Consider the following 23,182-nt stretch of genomic DNA (forward strand, 5'->3'; position numbering starts at 1 on the left):
ACTGTTCAAAGTAGAAAATTGATATCTCACTCCTTATAATGTGAATAAGTTTCCACTTATCCTGTATCTACAATAACATGAATGAATCTCAAAGCATTAAAAGAACTCCATCCAGGTCTGTGCACAATAAGGTTATATCATCAGCCATTCACAACAAAAGAAATACCGTCTTCTTAAAGAGGCCAGAGCTGTCCTGATGGATTAAAGATATTAATACCACTGTAACATGTTGAAAAAGCTGTTTACAAATCCTTTAAATCTATAGATGAAGGGGATTATTGTTACCATTAAGTGGATGCCAACAAAGTTAAATGACTTTGCAGCATGATAGATGCTATGTGGATGTACTGCCACCTTGTGGGTGTAAAACAATAGTGCATTATTATGAGCAGACGAGTAAGCTTTTAACATTGTAAGTTCAGCAACAACAGGTCAGTGCTGCAGTGTAGAGCAAAAAAGAAAAAAAACTCTAATTTAAATGGGATTTTTACTTGATTTGCTTTTTACTTCTAATCCGACATTTCTCAGAAATAAATGCAGCATTTTTATGTCACCAAATATATTTAGTTTCTTTTCTATTGTTTCCTCCCAAGAATACCTCCAAATAGTTGTGAATGTCTGCCACAGAAATTCTCCCTCTTCTTAAATAAACACGTTTAAAATCCTCTTGGATGAAGTGGAAAATGCATTGACTTTTAAGAGATATGTAGTCCTTGCAAGAAAGCAACGATACAAACTTAAGATGACCCAATACAATGTTATGCATTGATGTAGAATAGACTAGTCAACTGTTTATAAAGTAGCTAAAATTAGCTCAACCTCAATCTTATACAACAGTAAAATTAAACACATGAAAGTGGCAGAAAATGAATCCAAATGCGTCACATATACTGTAATATTCAAACACTAAGGGACTTCACTGCTCATTGAGTATTTTGACGTTTCAGCATCTATCAGAGGTGGAGGTAAATCACACATGTGAGCAAAAAGCAAGCCTTGAGACCTAACCCATAAATGTCAAGCGAATCCTATGTTTGTGTGGTGAAAATCAAGTAAGATCATGTTCAGCAGCTGCCCAAACACTAAGCAAGACATTTCAAGTCATTGTTCAGGTCAATGAAAGGATGAGTCAAGCCCCATCAACTTCTGATGATCTACCTATGTGAAAAGTTGAGCCATCAATTGTGAGCCCAAGTGACCAACAACGGTGAACAGTGTCAACAGTCAAAGACTTTCTCCGTTCCTTCGGTGCCTCACATTTTGCCTGGAGGCTGCTTCTGGAATGGGATTATAGAAAAACCAATATGAAGAGTCTGAAAAGAGAGACATGAACACAACTCTTGTAAAACAGCACTTCTCAAATTTTTTCATCTCAAAATAAATTAGAAAACAGGTTTGGTGTCTCTCCCCGGACCCAAACTGACAAAAATACACCTTGAGTTGCTTTAATATCTATATTTTTACTGACTTTTGTTGCATAATTCACACTAGAAACGAGTCAGGGATGGTATGTAAGATTGTCAATCACAGCGAAAACTGACAAAACTGTCAACACTGTCACCAAAGTAATCAAATGTTAAAGTAGACAAACAGTGGTAATTTACTTCTCTGCTGTCATAACAGTGTCTTTGATGGGGAAAATATTTTTGCTTCGCTGAATCTCTGTCTAATCTGGTCAGTTTTATGCTTTCTGACTATGTCTCCACCTAAAACACATTTACCTCTGTGTTTTATATTTATTTTCTGAAGCCAACACTCATAAACTCTTTCTTGCATTTTTGTTTTGACAACAAGATGAAAAGTGAGGGGATCACAGAAGTCACAATCAATGTATCTCAGCTAGAAACAGATCATTTTTGAGGTCCAGTTTGAATTGAACAGACTAGTGTAGGAAAAACAGAACAGTCCGTTTTTATCAGGAACGTCAATCGACATATTAAAACTTTTTTTTTTTTTATTTTACTCTTCCAGTTGGTGATCCAATTAAAAAAAAAAAAAAAAAAAACCTCTGAGAGCTATTTTGGGTCACAATCCTAAGTTTAGGAAGGGCAGTTTCAACAGATATTCTCTCATTTGGTGTTTGGTGATATCTAACACTTTGGTCCAAAGTTTCTCCTAAGTGTTCAGTTGTGTTCAGATATGCTGATTGTGAAGTCTAGAGCAAATGTGTCATTTGATTTTCATCAAACCATTCAGGGACTCTCCTATCCTCTGGATGGGAGCCTGGTCATGCTGGAAGAGACCCCTGCCATCAGGGTTTTCCTTTAATTCGTCCGATCTCTACAAAGGTCAAATGAAGGAATACCACTCTGGATTCCTAGAGTGCTCTTGTCCTGTAGCACCACCGTCTGTCCCTCACGTGCAGCAGACAGACAGTGATGCCTCCAATAAGCCTCTGGAGACAGATTTAGATCCTGGTCCAGCTTCTTATAAATCAACCCAAAGTGCTGTGATTTTTCAAAACTCGTTGTCGTCCCCCCAAAATAAACACATTCTGGGAACCTGCTGTGGAGTCCCGTGTTTATTTTTGCATCGTGCACGCTTGGCCGTCAGCCTGGATGAAGTGAATCATATGTTTCAGCTATTTCCTTGCTTTTCGTCAGCTCTGTTCCTGCGCCTGTGTGCTACTGTAACAGTCATAGTTTATGCATGAAAAAGTTTGACTGTTTATTTCTCAGGATTTCTATACCGCACTATGTATGGGCCTTCTGTCCAGAGTCAAATAAATTCATTTTGCTTTGTTTTGGCTTTGTTTGGAAACCTGACACTGCATTCAGGTTTGTGGAGCTTTTATAGCTGAGGTTAAATGCTAGGCCTGCGCAATATCCACATTTAAGCAAAACACTCTAAGCCACAAAGTAAATTCACTGTGGCCCTTTGTTGCCTTAAGAAAAGACATTCAGCCTAAAAATGCTCACCCGTGTAGTGTTAACCCTCACACTGTTGTTTGTTGACGTGGTCCAGTTCTGAAGCCTCAGACTGTCCAGATATGAACAACTAGTGTAGTCATTGTCAGTCTGAGAGGAGCTCAAATTGCTAGTTTCCTCTGCCTGGTGTCTCGCCAAAGAGCAAAGCTGACGAGTGACATTACATTACTTGGTATATTTTAGATATAATGCTTTAAGTGTTTCCAGGAAAAACAGGCTTTTGTCTTGAACCTATATTTTGAAGCTGGATGGCACATGTATTTGGTCAAGAACAAGCAGACAAAAAGCTGTACTGAATTCTGCAGATTAAATACTCACATATATATTTTAAATAATATTATAATATAAAAATACTTGTAGCCCATTCCATTGTAATATGTAGTTTGGTGTAAAGACGTTAATGTATATCTTGGCTTACTACATTCAAACTAACAAATTTACACATTTCATTTCATTATTCCTTCTGTTGGTTCAGTTTACTTTATTTAATGATGTGAAATTTTATATTTTCAATTTCAGCTTGATGTTGGCTTATTGTCATTACTGGAGTAAATTTGAGGTTATAAAAGCAGCTCTATTTTACTTCCTCTCTTCAGACCCATTTTACTTTTGCTTGTAATCATGAGAAAATCAGAAATCAGCCAAGACTTGGTGTCAAGTCTAGTATCTCCTTGGAAGAAATCCAAATGTGTGAAGATGGACAATTCCAACCTCAAACAACATCCCTGTGTAGTACAGAGAAGGAGCATCATGTTGTGGAATTGCCCAAAAGAGACTGGTGCATCTCACAAAACTGATGCCAACATGAAGAAAGAGACTGATTTTCAACATTGAATGTAAGTTACTATTTCAGAGGATTGATGGTGCTGAACATACTGTAGCTCTAAAATAGTACCACAAGCATCAGGTTAACAAAGTAAATGTAAAGGTTATATCATGTACCATTGACCTGAATCCTACAGAACATTTCTGGGGTCAACTGAAAAAGTGAATTTGTACAGGGAGGTCCACAAACCTGATCCGTGTAATGTTCTGCTGGAGGAATGGGCCAACAGTCCTGCAAAGTCTTGGGTGAAGCTTGTGGAAAGCTGCACTGAGAGTGTGAATAAAAAGAGTTAAAAGGCAAAGTAATAAAATTTCAGCAAAGTGTACTTAACTTAAGAACCCCTGAGAATGTTTTAAAATAAATAAAAATTGCATTTACAAATTCCACATCATCAAAATAGAATGGGACTTTATCATTAACATTATTATTTCATTTATTTATTTATTTTTTAGCCTTGGCAGAGCCTTGGGCGCAGATTTTTGCACCCAAAACAGGAAACATGTCACTTGACTGGTCACTAAACAACCAAAAATATTTTTAAACTACATTTGAATGCAGATTATACACAGTACTCACAGGCTGTATCATGCATAGCTTGTTTATTTAAATATTCATGTTTTTGTTAAATTGTTTTAGGTGGCTCCTGTTGTCTTTTCTTCATGTGAGACAGGTAGGGTGGTGCTCTATCGCCCTCTATTGACAAGTTGCCACTGGTGGTCAAACTAAGAGAGCAACAGGACTATATAATGAAATAAAATATGCTCGATTGTAAGTGCGTTTAGCAAAGGTCCATGTAAACAACCAACTTCAACTGTACATTACAGACTTTAAGTGACCTTTAAACTGTCAGGGCTGTATATCATATACAGATGTTTCTATATTATGTACTTTAAAATAGTGTCTATTATTTCATTTCAAATGGACGTTCAAAGCCTAATGTACCAAAAGAAGCAGTAATGAAGTTGTCTACATACTTGTCTGAGCAGTACTTTAATACTGAGTTATCTTAATGATAGATTTTGATATAACATTTAAACCTTAATGATGATTTTACAATTGAAGCATTGCATTTGAATAGCTGTACAGTTACTTTCCACAATAGATCACTATTATGTTCCTAAAATAGTTACACGAACAAAGCTTTTCATTTAAGGTTCCAGTTTCCTCAGTTTTGTGGTATTCTTGTGTGGATTCTTCTGCATATATAAAGTCTATTATTAAGACAAAATGAGACACTATCATGCTCATCAGCGATGCAGATTCTGTGAATAGTATCATCAATTCAGTCAAACAATATCCTCAAATAAAGCAGGAAAAAAAGAGAAGACCTTGCCAGCATATGGCACCGTGTAAAATAAACTTCAGGAGGAGGAGGAGGAGGCTGATGATGATGAAGATGTCTCACGTTGCAATCTTCCACAGAGGTTTTGTTGACTGTTGTGCAAGGGGGAGAGCTCATCAGCATGAAGGGGAGAAATGTGAATAAGCAGAGACGAGGGGCACTGCAGTGTATCTGCTCATTAGGCGGCCGACGCCGTAATTCAGCAAGCGAGCAGCTCTGCAATCAGGGGCCTATTCATTAGCATGGGGGGCCCGCTTTCATCTGCAACCACTTGAGGCTGCCAATCACCAAGGGCGGACGCATGACATGATGACAAAACGGGGAGGCTTAAACGCTAGGGGATGCTTGTGCATGGAGGGAGTCATGACTAAATGCTGCCTCAAGCGCCTGTATCTGAGAGAGGGGAAGAAATGTACTCTTTTTTTTACCGTGTAGTGCTGGCAGGTGGCCCAAACTCTGTCACCCTGATAATCATCTCTCTGCTCAGCATGTAGACTGCTTTTGTTCTTAGATTTCACAAGGAGGAGCATCGCTTTGCTGAACAGGTTTCCTCCTGAAATGGACTGATTGGAAGTGATTGGTTTGGGAGAAAGTTAGATTTGCATTTTATGGTGAAGTCTGGGAGGGAGGGAGAGCAGTCTAATCAGTATTCAGTGTTATTTTATAGTTAGTACTCAGTGGTATCATAGTCTACATTCTCACACTTTCTTTAAGTACAGTAAGAACCTAAATCAGACAATGATGCAGACATGGACCTCACCTACTCACCTACACACCTGGCCCATTCAAAGCGTGGGCATCTTTAATTAACTCTCTGAGACGTATAAAGAAACCATTGTGTCTGGTATTTATCTACTGTCTGTGTGAAGGCAGTGCTGGGTCAAACAGTCATTTTGGACATACCTACTCCTGCACAAGTAGCAGAACAAACGCTGCTGTCACCAGAGACTCCTTTTACACTTGTGTGATCACACTGTTCCTGGTTGTTCATTGAAAAAGTAGGGTTTAAACACACTTAAAAAAGAAAAACAGCTTTTCTTTCCCTCTGAAATACGAGTATCTGGTCTCAGTCCTTCGTACTACTCCCATTGGTGTAAATGTAAATAGGTTTGTCAGACATGAATGGGTGTGGCAAACTCTGAAAATCCACTTCTGCCTTCAAAAAACACATTGATCCGATGTGAAAAGTTCAGATATAAGGATATCCTTTAACCCAAAGTGTCCCATTCACTTTTCTCATAACTGCACCTTAAGTGCTGCCAGTCAATGTAACAACTGTAGATAATCTGTGTTAAGAGGCCTGTCAAAAGCCAACAAACTGCCTGATCAATGACCACACTTCCAGGGAAAACGTCTTTAAACGTTTCCACAGTGAGATTGATCACATTTCCTGTTAAGTACAGCATGTAAATTGAACATAATGTGTAGGTTTTGTCGTGGATATTGCTCTTGATAACATGTTATAGTGGGTACTTGGCCTCTGACGGGTGACCTTTTGATTTAACTGTGTGTGGTTGTAAAAATCATGTCTTGAAAAAATGTGCCTCCAGTAGAGATTGATTTCTATTTACCCATAATGGCCTCTCTTTGAAAACCTGTTCTCACACTTCTAGCCACACAAATAAAAATCACTCCTGTTCTCTCTGCACCTCTGAATTATCCAAACACATTTTCATAACAGTTCTGATACATTTTATTAAAACGCAGCAATATTTACAATGTACAATCACTGAATTGATCCATTTCAAGACACATTTAAAAGTGCTTTTTGTTAAGTTTTGTTCTGAATAAATAAGAGTTTCCATTTTCCAACAACAATACAACAACAAACAACAGTAAAGCAAATGTGCTCACCAGTACAAAAAATGCTGAGGTTTAAATACTGCTACAACGTTCTTCTTTTTCCTTTTCTGAAAGCTCATACTGCAGCAATTAGAATGCCTTGAATGAGTGGGTAAACAGAAGGAAAAATTCCTGACCTGATGCAATGATTTGTGTCCCGTCAAACAGGAAAATAAAAGTGGTCTTCTCTGCATTGTAAAAAAAACAAACAAACAAACAAACAAAAGTCCCATGTTGGCACGAAGGTGGGATGGTTCTCCAGTTGCCACAGTCGGGTGTCTTTCAAAGACAAAAAGTTTAGCTCAGCAGCCTCACAACGAAGAATCCGACTGATTGAAAACAGAACTCCGTACTCCTGCTGTCCAAGGATTAGTCTCCCACACAGAGCAGATTATTGACAGTAGGTCCCAAAGGAATTTTTTTTTTTTTGTTCACAATATCGAAGTGGTGATGATGGGAAAGTAAATACAGAGGGTCAGCGGCTGATGGGAAGCTGTGGTAAAGAGATGGAGGGATGGGCCAAGTGACCTGGGGCAGCGAGGACTGAGAAGGGATGACCTGAATGTAAAAGACGGGAGGAGCAGAGAGAAGAGGTCAAAAAAAATATGCATATTCAATCTATCTATCTATCTATCTATCTATCTATCTATCTATCTATCTATCTATCTATCTATCTATCTATCTATCTATCTATCTATCTATCTATCTATCTATCTATCTATCTATCTATCTATCTATCTATCTATCTATCTATCTATCTATCTATCTATCTATCTATCTATCTATCTATCTATAGTATGTGTGTCCATTTGTGATGTACATACATATGTAATATTGTCAACCAAACAGGTTAACACTTACTGTCCAAGTATCCATGCAGGGCCAGTAGATGTGGTCTGTCTGGGCTGCTGAACGGTGAATAATGAATGTCTTCTGGCAGTGACGGCGGCATCCTGGACAGCGGAGCGCTCTGAGAGAAGCTGTTCTGGGGCGGCTGCTTTTTGTGTCGTGCACGGCAGTTCTGAAACCAAACCTGGGGAAATGTTGCAGGTAACACAAGTATGTAGCAAGTGAGGAAACTTTTTTTGACACTGTAAAAGTTAGGGTCAGGGGTGTCCTGTTGTCATGCAAATTTCACAGTTGTTTACTTGTTCATCTTTAGATGTTTTGTTTTGTTTTAATTCCTGCTAAGTCCCATATGCAGTTGAGAGTTTCAGTCTCAAATTGCTTTTCTGATTTCTTTTTCATGCACTTGCACATGAATCTAATTCTTGGGGGAACAGCCCAGGATTTAGGCAAGGCTTTTTGCAAGTATCAGATGTCACACTTTCTACATAAAAAGAGGGGTTAGTACTATGAAGCAGGATTTGGGTCAATATGTACCGAAGCACCACCTACAGACCAACCAATTTTCTTAGAAAACGTCACCATACCTAGAAGATCCAAAGGACTTGGTTAACAGATAGTGAGGGGGTCTGTTAGAGATGTTAGAGACCTACCAATCCCTTTACCTTTCCTTTCCTATATACAGGGTGGGGAAGCAAAATTTACAATATTTTGAGGCAGGGATTGAAAGACAGTGTATGACCAATTAGTTTATTGAGAGTCATGACAATTTATTTGCCACAAGAAAATTTACATAATAGAAAATGTTTTTATTCTATGGGTCCTCCTTCTTTCTCAATAACTGCCTTCACACGCTTCCTGAAACTTGCGCAAGTGTTCCTCAAATATTCAGGTGACAACTTCTCCCATTCTTCTTTAATAGTATCTTCCAGACTTTCTCGTAAGAGTTTTGCTCATAGTCATTCTCTTCTTTACATTATAAACAGTCTTTATGGACACTCCAACTATTTTTGAAATCTCTTTTGGTGTAATGAGTGCATTCAGCAAATCACACACTGTTTATATATATATATATATATATATATATATATATATATATATTTGTTCTGTACTTGCTCCCAAGAGCAGTTAACAGTGCAAGGTCTGCAGCTGAAGGGCTAAGGCTAAAACTATCATGAGAACAAGCAACACCTTAATTTAATGGAGTACACAACTGTAATTATAATCAGATGTACTTGTGCCTTAATGATGGGGCAGCGATAGTGATGAGCCTATTAACAAATGCACTCTCTCCATTGTCTGCAGCTTCTTCCAGTCTTTGGCAACAGTCACTGTCTTGCTGTCCTGTGCTACATTAATTCCTCATATTTGTTCAGTATTATAGCTTCTTCTTCTAATGAAACAGATCTGGATCTAGGCTTTTCCATATCGCTTCTGGCTAGGTTGATCCAATGAGTGGATCAACTGTCATGACACTGCTTATACATTGTTAGACTTAACCCAGAAAGACCCAAATATACACCAGTGACCAAAAGCATCTACTGATCTAAAATGTTTAATAACTTTAGATCCACTAATCCTATCAATACATCTAAATAACTGGTGTAAAATGCAGTTTGTCATCTTTTCATGGTCATCAGATATGACCCATTTGGACGTTCAGAGGCTCCGTAGTTACCATGGAAACACCGTCATCTTCTACAATATTGATTCACCAGTAAAACCCATTGAGTTTGATAAATGACAGTGGATGAAGACTCTTGGTTCATGTTTAGTTAATTATATATTTTCCTAAAAAAGTCACTTTTTCTCAAGTTTTCTCTGATTTTGGTATGATAAGCCTCAAAAGTAACCTCAGCATGATGATTAAAGTACATGATCAGTAAAATAAATATTGGAAAATACCTGATTTTTACTGAAAAAAAAAAAGCAAAATGGAGAGGATAATATTATGATAAATGGTGATAAATCACTTAAGAAAGGTTAAATAGAGAGAAAAAAAATATTGGAACTACCACAAAAGTAGCACTGGGTCTTTATGGGTTAATAAAGCCAGCCAAAAAAAAAAAACTAAATCCTGGTATGCTGAAATTGTTTCATAGCACAGGCCCCACATGTGTAACTGTGGGGCCTTCATAAATTTTTTTTTGAAACATTGCACAGTAAACAATGACTCTATGCTAGCTCTCAACACTAAATGTATGTGTCTAAAAACTCTGCTCATTTCAACCACAAAATTATTTTTCCCTTCTCAGCTTTTCAGAGGCCTGGAAAAACGAAGCACAATCAGCATTTCTAAAGAAATTCAACATTCAGAAAACCAAAACAAACAAAAGTATCGGAGCTGATGTAATGCATGTGTTTATTCTTTTCCATCCCATTAATATCTTCTGATTCCTCAAATTACCATAATCTCACAATATGTTCAAAGTTTCTGCTGTCTCGAACACAGTGTATAAATGCATTACGATGGAATGTCACAGTTCGGCACCACGTACCTGTATAACTCGCCTGCTCAGTCCTGTCATCTCTGCTAATTTCTGTAGAGTCTGTGCATCAGGGTTATTGTCCTGAGCAAACTGTGTCTGCATCACCTGTGAAAAAACGTTTGCTTGCAGTTAGACACACTGATGGTATGAAACAACATGATAATGTAATACAGCACAGAATCTCAACAGAGCTGCATCTACCTGTAGCTGCTCTGCTGTGAATGAAGTCCGTGCCCTCTTGGCTGGTTTGGGTTGGCAGTCCTGATCAGAGGGTAAGGCTCCTTCCAATGTCAGCCCTGTGCCTTTAAGAAGTACATTCAAAACACTTCTATACTGCGTACCTCAACTGAATATTAAAACAAAGCCATTACATTGTGTTACATAGTGTACAGTGGTGTTACAGCTCCACAAAGAAGGCATCATAAAACTAGACATTTGTCCAAACAATCTATGTAGCATAATTGAATTGTTTTGTTACCAACAACCACACAGTCTAAAGTATTTATACGTTTCCTCACTGCAGAATTCAGAGAGCTCCTTTAACAGTGAAGAAAAAAAGTACAAGAAATACAACAGTTATTGTGAATTTAACTTGACACAATTCACCCTTTTTGTGCCATAATGTGGTAAAGTGAAGGTTCTTCTAATTTGCAGCACTTTAATGGTTACAAAGAAACTAGAAGACTTTCCACTGACTTAGGGATAAGGGAAATGGACATAATTCCAACTTGGAGCAAAACATATTTGTACTCTAATCTGTCCTCTGAAACTAATTATTCCCCATATCTTCCCTATTTTCCATCTTCAGTTTAATATCCTGCAGTCCGCCGTTACAGGGGCAGATCACAGGTGTCATAACACCACCACCAGACAAAACAATGGTGATCTAAAATATATAACATGATGTGGATTTTAATATTTATGGCAATAAGACTGTAACTAAGCACATAACCTGTTATAGATAACATACCTTGTTGTCAACCAATATGGAAAAACAACTTGAGTACAAAATAAAAACAGAAACTTAAAACTTTGAAACTGGATCACCTACTACCTTAAATAAGGAGTATGTCTGAGCTTCAACCTACCATTTTCGGCAGCCCTGCGGAGGTTTTCCAGCATGGTGTCATAGTGGCTGCGGCAGAGCACCCTGCCCTCCACCAGGCCAAACTCCTCTCCAGTGGACAGCTGCCTCTTACAGGAGAAACAGGCAAAACAGGCCAGGTGGTACACACTGCCCCGGGCCCGCCGCACCCAGTCACTGGCATACACCTGTCGGCCACACTGAGCGCACTTTGTGCCAAACCTACTGTGGAAGGAATAATAATACAGACAGGTGAAGGTTGGTTGGAGATGGTCACCAAGGTTTTTATTGGTGTAAAACTCAGGGACCAAAACACGAGGTTACATCATGTATTCAAGAAAAATAAGAACAAATGCATACCAGTAATTATATGAATGATGCGTCATATTAGTCATAACATTTTTACTTAACTGAAGAATACAATGAAGCCCATAAAGTTTACATTTTTTTATTTAACCCTTTGATGCATGAATTTTGAGAACCTTAGTCAAGATTTTTATTTTCCCGAGTGTTTTTAGTCCTCTTTAGGCATGAAAAAAACAGTGTGATTGAAAATTTGTAATTGGAGTTACAAAAATGTCCACTCAACTGGACACCATGTGTTTAATTTTTGAAGCAAACAAACATGTATTTAAAACACAATAACAGAAAGTGATATACTGTGTGAAAACTATGAAATAAAAACATTTTTAATGCAGCTAATCTGATGTTTTCTCACATTTTAGCATACTCTAATACTACTTATTACTCACTTCAAGGAGATAATATGCAAAAAAAAAAAAAAAGTTTAAGAATACTGTTAATTACAGTCTAAAAACAACTAACAATTCATTTACACTCAAACATGTTACTGCAGATCAGGTTTATCAAGAACAGGAAAGTTACACTAATTGTGTGAACTGCAGTGTATGAGATGGTGCATAAGCGTCCATTGTGTTGGCTGATAATGCAACTTAAATAATAAAACCCATGAATATACAAAAGAACAGCTGTAGAATAACTGTCCACTGTAGTGATCACTATGCATGAAAGGGATAAGGGAAAATAGCACATATCATCTGAAATAGTTGGCTTTTACTAAAAATGAAACAGCTTACTTCCAGCTTTGAATTAACTGAGTATGTAGAGTGATCATTATTTTAGTATGCTGTTTTTCACTGTTTGTACAACACAAACATTGTGTTGTTCTTCAGTACTTGTATCTTGTTAGCTTAGCTTATTTTAGCTAACTTTGCAGCAGAGCCTTGAAACCCACACACAAGCCCACAACAAAACCATAAGCGTCTGTGTGACAAACTACATATTCAATAAGGTCAATTTTCCCTTTGGAAAAGTAAAGCTGATAGAAGTATTTTGGCAAAACTAAAACACAGTTAGGCAGGGACACAATTCCTGGATGTTGCTTCAATAGGACAGTAGCATCTTCCTCCAAAACTAAACCTCCTTCCATACATGACGACCGAAATATTGAAGCATTATCTTCACTTGAGTTTATTTCTGGTATCTTTTGCATCTTTTGAACTGTATAATTATATAATGAAAGTTTTTGTTTGTTTGTTTTTTCTTCTCCCAGGATAGCTCACCTTACGTCCACCACCGCGCTTGCGCACAACCTGACAGGTTAAGCCCAGGGCAAACGTGAAATAGATTAATTCCGGGTGATTTTGTGTTGCTTTTGCATAGTCCTCTGAGCCTGTTTGTATGCACGTTTTAGGTTAAAAAAAAAAAAAAAAAGAGGGGGCTTTAAAAAAGTGACAATCCTAAATTCGATTCAGGCTCATTAATGTGCATTCTACCTGATCCGGTGTGATCCGTGAGTCTGTAAAAAATAAACAAAAATAAAACAAATAAAAATAAAGTGATTAAACAGGCACGTCTGTTAGTTCGGGAATATGATCCGTGAGAGCGAAGAGACTGTAATATAGTAATGCAGCAAAATACTGTCATTCATAGACTCTATAATGAAAATCAAATTAGTAAAGCTGCATTTAGGAGTCGCGTTTATTTGTTATTCAGTTGTGTTGTGTTCAGTTCATGTCTCAAAATGTAGTCATCGTCAAAAGACAAAGAGGTTTTTTTAATATAAAGAAATTTACACAGCTTCTTTAACATGGATTGTTGTGATTTATTTGGTGAAAAACTAAAGCCCATTTTGGCCCATTATGCAGTTTTCAGAGTGTTTTCCCCCACTGCAAACACACAAATCAGTCAAATTAGGTACTCAACAGAAAAAGACAAATCATACTTATAATCTGTGTGACACTTATATTCAGTCCAAACATAGACCTCTAGAATAGTAAAGGTCAAACAGAAATAAAAATATTCTACATAACAAACTGACTTATGTCCAATACTGATAGGCACTACTTCAGTTAGGAGCTGTTATTTAAGTTACATTTAATTTAATTTATTTGGTAAAACATTATTATAAATACGGAGCTTAAAAGAAAATATTGCAAACAATATACTTATCTATTTTTTTTTTATTATTATTATTTAAAACGAAAGCAACAACTTTGAGATTTAAAAATGCAGTTAATTTCAGCCAAGGCATATTTTCACGACTGACTGTCTGCGGGGATTTTAGGGAAATAAAGAAAATATCAATTTTAATATAAAAGGAACTAATGCTGGGAGGATCCGGAATATAACAGAACAAGTCCAGACCACATTTCTATCAAATGTAAGGCCTATTCGATCGTGTCTTTTTTTCATAGCATTTGAGAAAATTGTAAATAAACCTGTATTTTAGTTTATATCGATTTAACAACGACACTATTCTCCTTTCAAAACAGGTCTATTTATTTCAAGAATATAACAGTAAATGAGGCAGATTAACTACAAATACAATATAAAAACAATAATAATTTAAAATAATTTAAAAAAACAAACAAACAAACAAAAAAAACCCGCAAGTTTGTTTCATTGTATCTTCGAAAAACTGTTTAAAGTGGGGACGGGAAGTGTTAACATTTTCTTTTTATATTAATATTGACATGATAATAAGAGTTTAAAAATTACTTTGATATAAGCCTAAGAATAAGCTATTTTATACCCTTGTATATGTAGGCTATAGACAATTGCAAAAAAAATTAAATATTATTTATTCATATATAAATTGAGTCTTGAATGAATAATGAATAAAACCATTGGCTGAACAAAACGGATCCTACCTGAAATAATCCAGTTTACAGTAGATTTCTTTGTTTTTGACGTAGCAGCTGCTGTGTTGGCGCAGAGACGCTCTGCACACTGAGCACTCCAGACACCCCAAGTGCCAAATCAAGTTGTTGACCTGAGATTAATTTAAAAAAAAAAAAAAAAAGAGTAGCCTACAGTCACATTTAAAGCCTAATAGTCTATGTCTGCAAAACCGATCATCAGCGCATTGTAAGGCAAATAACATACACACACCACCACCTCATACTACAACGGATGGAAACAAATTTACAAAACAAGAATAAAATTATTTTAGTTTGAGGCGTTTGAAGGAACGGGAGAAAAACAAACAGAAGTAAAGGCACAGTAGTGACTAAAATGTAAAGTAAATCATTTTTCTTCACTCTCCGTTGACATAAATTAAGGCTATGAAAACTGTAAAATCAGTAACATTTTTCCACCTTCAGCAGGTATCGGTCATGGATCTCCATGCCGCAGCTGGCGCACTGGTTCTTGGCCGCCGGAGGAGAGCAGAGGCAGGCGGCCTCCGACGGACTGGACTCACTGGACTCCTTCTTCACCTCCGACTTAGACTGTTAAAAAAAGGTTAGTAAGCCAAGGTTATAGGGAGGATTTTTTTTTTACATTCTTCAAGACAAAATAAACTGAAAAGAACAAGTTAGAAATACTGAAAATCAGCTGCGTAAAACCCTGATCTGACTCCCTAAAAAGGTTTGTTTTGCATTTTTATAGTTCCATAAATCTTTACATTTATGTGCGCACACGCAGGCATACTGTGTGCGCAGTGGGCTGTAGGCGATCACAGCGTCAAAACTGAACTTAACACCGCAAGTCTGACTGGAGTTTTGGTTGGTTCACCCCCCACTACAACCCTGACCATGAATGCACTGCGGAGCCTTTAAGTTTGGTCCACCCCTGATCGAGCCTGAGAGCCAAACCACAGAGCGGACCCGCGGAGGTCATCAGACAAGGCAAAAAAAAGGTCCCACAAAGCAACGAGATAGGGATGCCAGTGAAACCTCACATCAAAATCAGAAAAAGAATGCAAAAGGAGGCACACCAAAGTCATCCAGATGTTTGTGACTCACCATTTTCAGGTCTTCAACGCTGCCTATTTGGAGAGAAGATGGAGCTTGCTCTGCGCATTACGCATCTCTGCCCCAACCCACACTATATCCGGTCCAAAACAACGAATAACTGTTTCTCCTGCATTTAAACCCTGGCAACAAACGAAATTTTGATGCAATTAGAGGAGGAAAAAAAAAAGCTACATATATGATCGATCACTCCTCTTGTGCGCAATAGGTGGCTATATTCCCATGCAATCAAACCGCAGTGAAAAGAAAGGATGGCACTATATGTGCAATTAGCGGCGGATTGAAATGCTTCGCTTGATAAGAGGCTACCCGAGTGTCAATTTCATCTGTCAATCAAGAAAAGACAAGCGAGCCACCAAGCTAAGAGAGAAAAAAGCGGCGCATCCTAATTTCAATAGCAGTATAATCGAAAATCGAAAAAATCTCCAAAGTGAAGAGGCTCAATTGGAGATCGGTCTATTCATAACAGACAATGTGCAAAAACTGCAGCTGATCTCGAGACATAAAGAAGCTTGATTGTCTCTTTCTCGTGATGGACCCATTTAAGCACTTGAGGCTCCCCTGGTGATTACAGCTGCATTCATAAACTGCCAAAAAATCTGCGTTTGGGTGGCAATCCGGAGTCCGTGTTGTCCTTAATTTCGACGAAATTAACAGGAATGCAAGATTAGGATGCGTTAATTGCCAGCTACGGTATAAATATTGGAGGCAATAAAACATGAAGAGCCGGCCTACAATAAAATAACAGCATATAGCCTTCTTTTTGGAAAACCTCCCCAAAAGCGCAGAAAACACCGTCCAATAAAAGTTTTTTCCTCCGGTGAATTTCCATTTTTCCACAACATCACAACTGTAAAATAGATCCGTGCAACATATCTCTTTAAACAAGAATTGTCCTGGTAAAAAAAGAAAAACAACAACAACAATTCTTTCCTCTTTCTTTGCGTTTCTACACGAAAACCAACTTGATCAACTTGGCGGTGCAGAGAATCAAACCAGTGGCACCAGTGTCCCTCCCACACAGACTCTCCTCTTTCTTCAGTTTCCACAGAAAGTTTACACCCAGTTCAGTCAGACAGGATGTGATGCTGCCCATTGTACCGGCAGACTTTTAACCTAATATGAATTCATATGTATAGGCTAAAAAATGTGTAAACTATGGTAGTTTGAAATAGCCTACAGTGATTCATTGTTCATTATTTCTGAAAGTGATGCTGCAGATTGGAGGCCATGTACTTCACTTCACAGTGTCACTGATTACAAGATGAATAGGAGATTATTGTGAATTTATATTTCTAATTATCCATCATATGAAATGCATTTTAACCCTTTCATGCATGAATTATGAGAACCTAAGTCAATATTTTTTTTCTTGAGTGATTTTTTTTTTGTTTCCTCTTTTAGGCATGAAAAAAACTATGCAATTGAATTTTTTTTCACAAAGTTACAAAAATGTCCATTCAGTTGGACACCATGCGTTTCATTTTTGAGGCAAAGAAACATGTATTTAAAACCCATCATCAGAAAGTGTTATACTGTGTGAAAAATATGAAATAAAAACACTTTTAATGCCGCTGATGCCTTTATCTCACATTTTAACATACTCTAATACTAGTTGTTACTCATTTCATGGAGATAATATGCAATAAAAAACCAAAAACCTTTTTGTTCAAGAAAACTGTTAATTACAGTCTAATAACAATTAACAATTGCTTTACTCTCAAACATGTTACTGCAGATCACGTTTATCAAGAAGAGCAAAATTACAGTAATGGTATGAATTGCAGTGTTTGGGATGATGCTTAAGTGTCCACTGTTTTGGCTGATATGGAACTAAAACAACAAAATTCATGAATATACAAGAGAACAGCTATAGAATTGCTGTCCACTGTACTGACCACCATGCATGAAAGGGTTAAGGACTTCCTTAATTGTGTCCTAATTTCATGATCTTTGATGCATTTTTTATGACTCTGATTCTAGAAGCCTCTTCTCAGAGAAAAGAAATGTGAAGTAAAATAAAGGAAACCTTTGCATACATTGCATTTTGCAAGATGTTGATTTAAAATTAAATCTACAAAATGTGCAGTTAGTGTTGTTTACACAATCAAGTTATCCTCCTGAGACCCAGGAAAACAAATGTTTCGGCTTTTTTACATTAAATAATTGTCTTAATGCAACAGTTTTTCAGATACCATTTTTATTTTCATTTTATTTTTCTATGGAATGTCCTTTGCACTGGACAGGATTTTTTTTTTTTAAGTAAAGCTATGAAACTCTTGTCCCCTACAGAAGACAAAAATGCATTGCTGGGTCTCAGGAGGATATCACAACAAAATCTTTATTCCTTGTAGTGTTTGGCACAGATGCTTTCAGATTCCTGACTGGAAAGAATTTACTTTTCTCTAAAGATAAACTAATGTGAAGTGGTCATATTAATAGTCCCAAGCGTCAGATCACAGACTCAACTGTGAAAAAAAATATATATATAAAACTGAGTTCACAACCTTTTGAGTTAAAAGTAGCACTTGAACTAAATGGCCTCTGAAGGACTCCTTACACAATGATAAGTGAATTTTAAAATCTATTCTTAAAAATGCATGTCTTTTATAGTCACTTTCTCTGACAGAAATTCAAAGGCTCTTCTTGCTCCTAACTAATCTGAGTCTTGAATTCAAATCTGTTTCATTTGCAGAATAAATAAGAACTGAACCATGTGTCTGGAGAGGAACACAGTAACACACCTGTATTTCTGATTTACCACTTGATTTCTTTCACCAAACTCTCAGTCTCTACACAAAGAGAGAATAAAATGGCTTAAAGTAAAGGTTTCCATGAAATCAATATCAGTGTCATTATTATTGATTACTTGAAAAAACATTTGGGCTCACCGCTGTAGCAGCAGAATGACATTGTCTCACTCCCGTGTATTGTCAATGTAATGCTCTTCACAGGCTCGGTGCATTAACTGTAATTGCTACATGGAGCAGGGTCAGATGGAAGTGGACTGGTCAAGATGCAAAAGTACTTTAAGAAGGAAGGGCTTCCAAGAGTGTTATTTCACTTCCATTATCATCATTCTTAAAGGACAATGCCTGAGGGTGATGGTTTCTGACAAGTTCTGACCATATTTTTGACCAGATTTAAGCAGTGTAGAGCTTCTACAGAGGTCGTTTCAAAGTCTGTGATAGAGTTGGTCTGATATTTGTTGTATTGGGTTGATCCAGTAAAGCATTTAGGACTATTTTAATATTTAAAGGCAGGCAGGTTTTTGGCTTTTAAAGCATTTTATGTTTTTGTTAAAAGTTTTCATTCTACATTTATGTAGCTATGCTGTTGCCATTACACAAGCAACTTATACTTTTATGTTAACATTCACTTGAAAATTTTTAAGATAGGGAATTATCATGTTACTTATTAAAAGGAAAGAAAAGGGTGATCTGAGTCTAAATGTAACTCAGACACATGAATCCACTAAAATACCAATATAATATAGTTTTCAATAACAGGTTTCTAATTTTTCATAATGATGATAAGCATATGTTGACAATTCTAAAACAACTCTTTGAAAAACATATATGCAAAACTAAAACTGTCAAAATCTCCAGAACAAGAGAATACATTTTATGAATGTATGTATGAATTAATCTTTATTAAGGTGACCAATACAGTATATTAACCCTTTGATGCATGAATTATGAGAACCTTAATCAAGATTTTTTTCCTGAGTGTTTTTATTCCTCTTTAGGTATGAAAAAAACAATGAGATTGAATTTTTTAAAAATAAATTAACCTATTTTTCATGGAGTTTCAAAAATGTCCACTCGTTTGGACACCATGTGCTCAATTTTTGAAGCAAAGAAACATGTATTTAAAATACAGTATCAGAAAGTAATATATCTAAGTATGACACAAAATGATTTTTGATGCACCTAATCTGATGTTCTCTCATCTTTCATCATACTCTATTACTACTTCTTACTCACTTCATGGAGATAATATGAAAAAAAAAACTTTTTGTTTGAGAAAACTGTTAATTACAGTCTAATAACAATTAGCAATTGATTTACACTCAATCATGTTACTGCAGATCAGGTTTATCAAGAACATTAAGTTACGGTAATGGTATGGATTGCAGTGTATGGGATGGTGCTTAAACACCATTTTTGTAACCAAATTTGTAATTGGAGTTACAAAAATGTCCACTCAACTGGACACCATGTGTTTAATTTTTGAAGCAAAGAAACATGTATTTAAAACACAATAACAGAAAGTGATATACTGTGTGAAAACTATGAAATGAAAACATTTTTAATGCAGCTAATCTGATGTTTTCTCACATTTTAGCATACTCTAATACTACTTATTACTCACTTCAGGGAGACAATATGTGAAAAAACACCAGAAACTTTTAGTTTAAGAAAACTGTTAATTACAGTCTAAAAACAACTAGCAATTGATTTACACTCAAACATGTTACTGCAGATCAGGTTTATCAAGAACAGCAAAGTTACATTAACTGTGTGAATTGCAGTGTATGGGATGGTGCATAAACATCCACTGTGTTGGCTGATATGCAACTAAAACAACAAAACCCATGAATATACAAAAGAACAGCTGTAGAATAACTGTCCACTATAGTGACCAGTATGCATGAAAGGGTTAAAACACTTCTGATGCATAGAGAGGGTTATTTGGAACACATTTATATTGTGCCACAGGTTTTTCCCATCTATTATGAAATTTGTTTCATCAAAATCTGGCAACATAAAATGCACAGCACTCTTCTGGCTGAAGTGGTGGATGGGTCACCTGTTGTGCCCTGTACAGCTCTGTGCTTGTACAAATGTCAGCTCTATTGGCAAACACTGCTGTGTGTGTGTGTCTGTGTGTGTGACTGCTCTGTCCTGAAGCCCTGCCCTTCCTTTAGCACATCTGTCTGTGTTCCACACAAACAATAAGGGACCAGCGCACCGCCACAATAAAAACAAACTGTACCACATGCTAAAGCTATTACGCTCATCCAATGGGCCCCAGTGGACAGTTTCATGGCTGGTATGTCGACAATGTATGACGTGGGTTGTCCTGCTTGAGGTGGATGTGTGAGGTGCAGAGAGGTTCACATAAGGGCAAAATGGAATTCAAAATAGTAAACACTGGGAAGCAACCATTATTAAGGTGTGGTTATTACATCAGAGATGAATAACAATGCTTGTGTAACATACTGGCACTTATGTGAGTTCAGGTTAAATATGAAGTCGGTTGGTTTCATTGGTTTTACTCATGTTCAAGGAACTGATAAGGAATATTAATATTGGGTGTTTGCAGTTAAAAGCTGTTGTGACACAATTTATCATAATGTTTTTTTCAAAGCATGTCTTTGTTGCAGGCGATATTGTTCGGAAGTAAAAGCTTCAGGTTTGACTGGGGCACTTAGACCTCCGCACAGAAAAAAATCTGTGGAACACTGACCACTGGAAATCAGGATGAACGTCAGCCAATAAAAACAGATCTTGCTGCACTTATTGTGTGTTGTTGCCTTTGTTATTTGAAGCAGAGTGACTTTGATGTGTTGTTGTTGCTCTCTGCTGCTTTTGGGTGACTGTCTTCTCTGTAAGGAGAATGAGAAAAGAAATGTTCATGTCAGTCCACATCAGAGGTGTGAAGTAATTATGTGCAAATGTGTATCACACTTAAGCAGACTTTTCAAGAAGACATCCTTTACTTCAGTGTTTTTCTGACTACTTTTACCCTCAATTTCTAGATTTTAATACACAAATCTATACCTCCTATTCCCTACACTATCAAACAGCTTCATTACATTTGCTTCAGGACCTTTGAGGGGTTTATTTTTATTATACATCACTGCACATCCTCTGAACTTCACAACTTCAAGATTTGATGAAAGGGAGAGTACACAGAAAAAAGGCATCTTAATGTCTCAAGTGTTTTTGTTGACACTGAAGACTGACTTGCATGGAATGATGGTATTTGTTTTTAATTTATTTATATTCTATTTCAGGTTAGAATGGTTGAATAGTTGTTGTATTTATATTATATGAGGTTCAGTTGCCTTTGCATACAGTTTATAGAAATGTCTTTCAAAGGCCTATTTCTACTCATATACTTTGAGTACATTTTTGAGACTGTTGTTTTTCAAATATGCAATGCAAGTACCAAAGTTGAATCAGCTTTTCTAGATTAATAAGTCTTTTTCCTTGCCCAAAGTGTCCATACTTTTACTGGAATAAAGAATCTGTGTATTCTTGCCACTGCTGTCCCACATGATGTATCTTGCTAAGTTAAATATTGCTTTGTTTCCCTTGACACTGACATTGTTATCATTGTATAATAACAGTTTCTGAAGATGATGGGTGACTTTGGTGCTGCAACTGTTTATTGGTGAGTTTTCTGCTTGTGTCATATATAGTAAAAGTTGGTGTGTTAATTGATTAGTCTTTGTAAACTCCACTGTAATCTGCCTTGTTATTGAGCTGAGGAGTTGGAACATGTAAGTCAGAAGCATCCGAAAACGTTCAGTAATTCCATGTAGTAATGCTGGATCACATGCTGTATCGTTTCCTGTGAATCATGTTCTTGAGGGTGCAAACTGAAGCCAATACGGGAACTGCAAGTACAGCCAATAAGATGCCTCAATTGTTCATTTATCTTTGGTTACAAATAATTTTTAAATCATTTTAAAATCCCCCTTTTTTTTCGGACTAATTGTGACATTTTCTAAGGGGTTAGCTGGCCTCAATTCACTGTTTCTTTTCTTTCTGGGCGAGGTGCAGACAAAATGCAATGGCAATGATTCATACTGTTACTGGTTCCATGTTTCAGAGAACCGACACAAAGACACGCCACAGGATGACTGATGCTCTGCTTGGGCATGCTGGCCAAAAGAAAATGTTTGGAGAAAGGCAGAGCGAGGCCTAAACGCAACACAGCGGTCTTATCTTGTTTCTGCCACTGTGGTCCATGTGAATTTTGTGTGACAGATGTCTGAGATAAGGACTGGATCTAAGAACAATCTGTGCAACAAAAAAGGGTCTTGAATATGTCCATTATCTTACCTGCTTTGTACACAGCCTGTCAAACAATATTTAAATACAGCTTGATGTGTGAAGGAAAATATTTGAAAGTCTCTCTCTGACATTGAATAACACAAGAAAAGCCGAGACAGACCCGAGCCATGAATGTTTGCCTGTGAGAGCTAGTTGCGGAATCATTTTAATGTTTTAAGACTCACTGTCCAACGCCGTCCAACACTCAACAGGCTGAATCCACTCTAAGATCAAACCCATCTAGATTACAGTCCTGCAGCCAGGCTTTCAACAAACAAAGGAAATGGCACATTACACCATCCCTCTCTCTGAAAAGCTGCACTGGAGAGAAAAAAAAACTCTACAGTTATTTAACAAATACAAGTTTATTTGAAGTATGGACAAGGAAAAATGAAGGGCTTTTTTCAGGGCTTGCACTCCATATGACAGCAATTTGGGGGTATTGTGTATTTTGGCCCAAGCGTGTGGTCTATGATAGATGA

The 23,182-nt window shown here is 37.0% G+C and overlaps 1 protein-coding gene across 2 annotated transcripts; it reads right to left on the reverse strand.

The window, feature by feature from the left end:
* Positions 1–7,334: 7,334 nt before the first annotated feature.
* On the reverse strand, positions 7,335–16,648 carry lhx6b (LIM homeobox 6b). 2 transcript variants are annotated; one of them, XM_030142477.1, is made up of 8 exons: positions 15,625–16,648; positions 14,977–15,108; positions 14,530–14,651; positions 11,361–11,578; positions 10,474–10,574; positions 10,282–10,377; positions 7,799–7,970; positions 7,335–7,495 (listed from the first exon to the last, which is right to left on the reverse strand). In XM_030142477.1, the coding sequence occupies exons 1-8, from the start codon at positions 15,625–15,627 to the stop codon at positions 7,413–7,415; spliced, it is 927 nt and encodes a 308-aa protein (XP_029998337.1). In that variant the 5' UTR covers positions 15,628–16,648; the 3' UTR covers positions 7,335–7,412. The 2 variants fall into 2 exon arrangements, with proteins under 2 accessions (XP_029998337.1, XP_029998335.1); XM_030142475.1 differs by having other exon boundaries at positions 11,361–11,581.
* Between the last annotated feature and the right edge of the window lie 6,534 nt (positions 16,649–23,182).

Source organism: Sphaeramia orbicularis, chromosome 9, assembly GCF_902148855.1.
Source record: "Sphaeramia orbicularis chromosome 9, fSphaOr1.1, whole genome shotgun sequence".
In the NCBI taxonomy this organism is placed as follows: Eukaryota; Metazoa; Chordata; class Actinopteri; order Kurtiformes; family Apogonidae; genus Sphaeramia; species Sphaeramia orbicularis.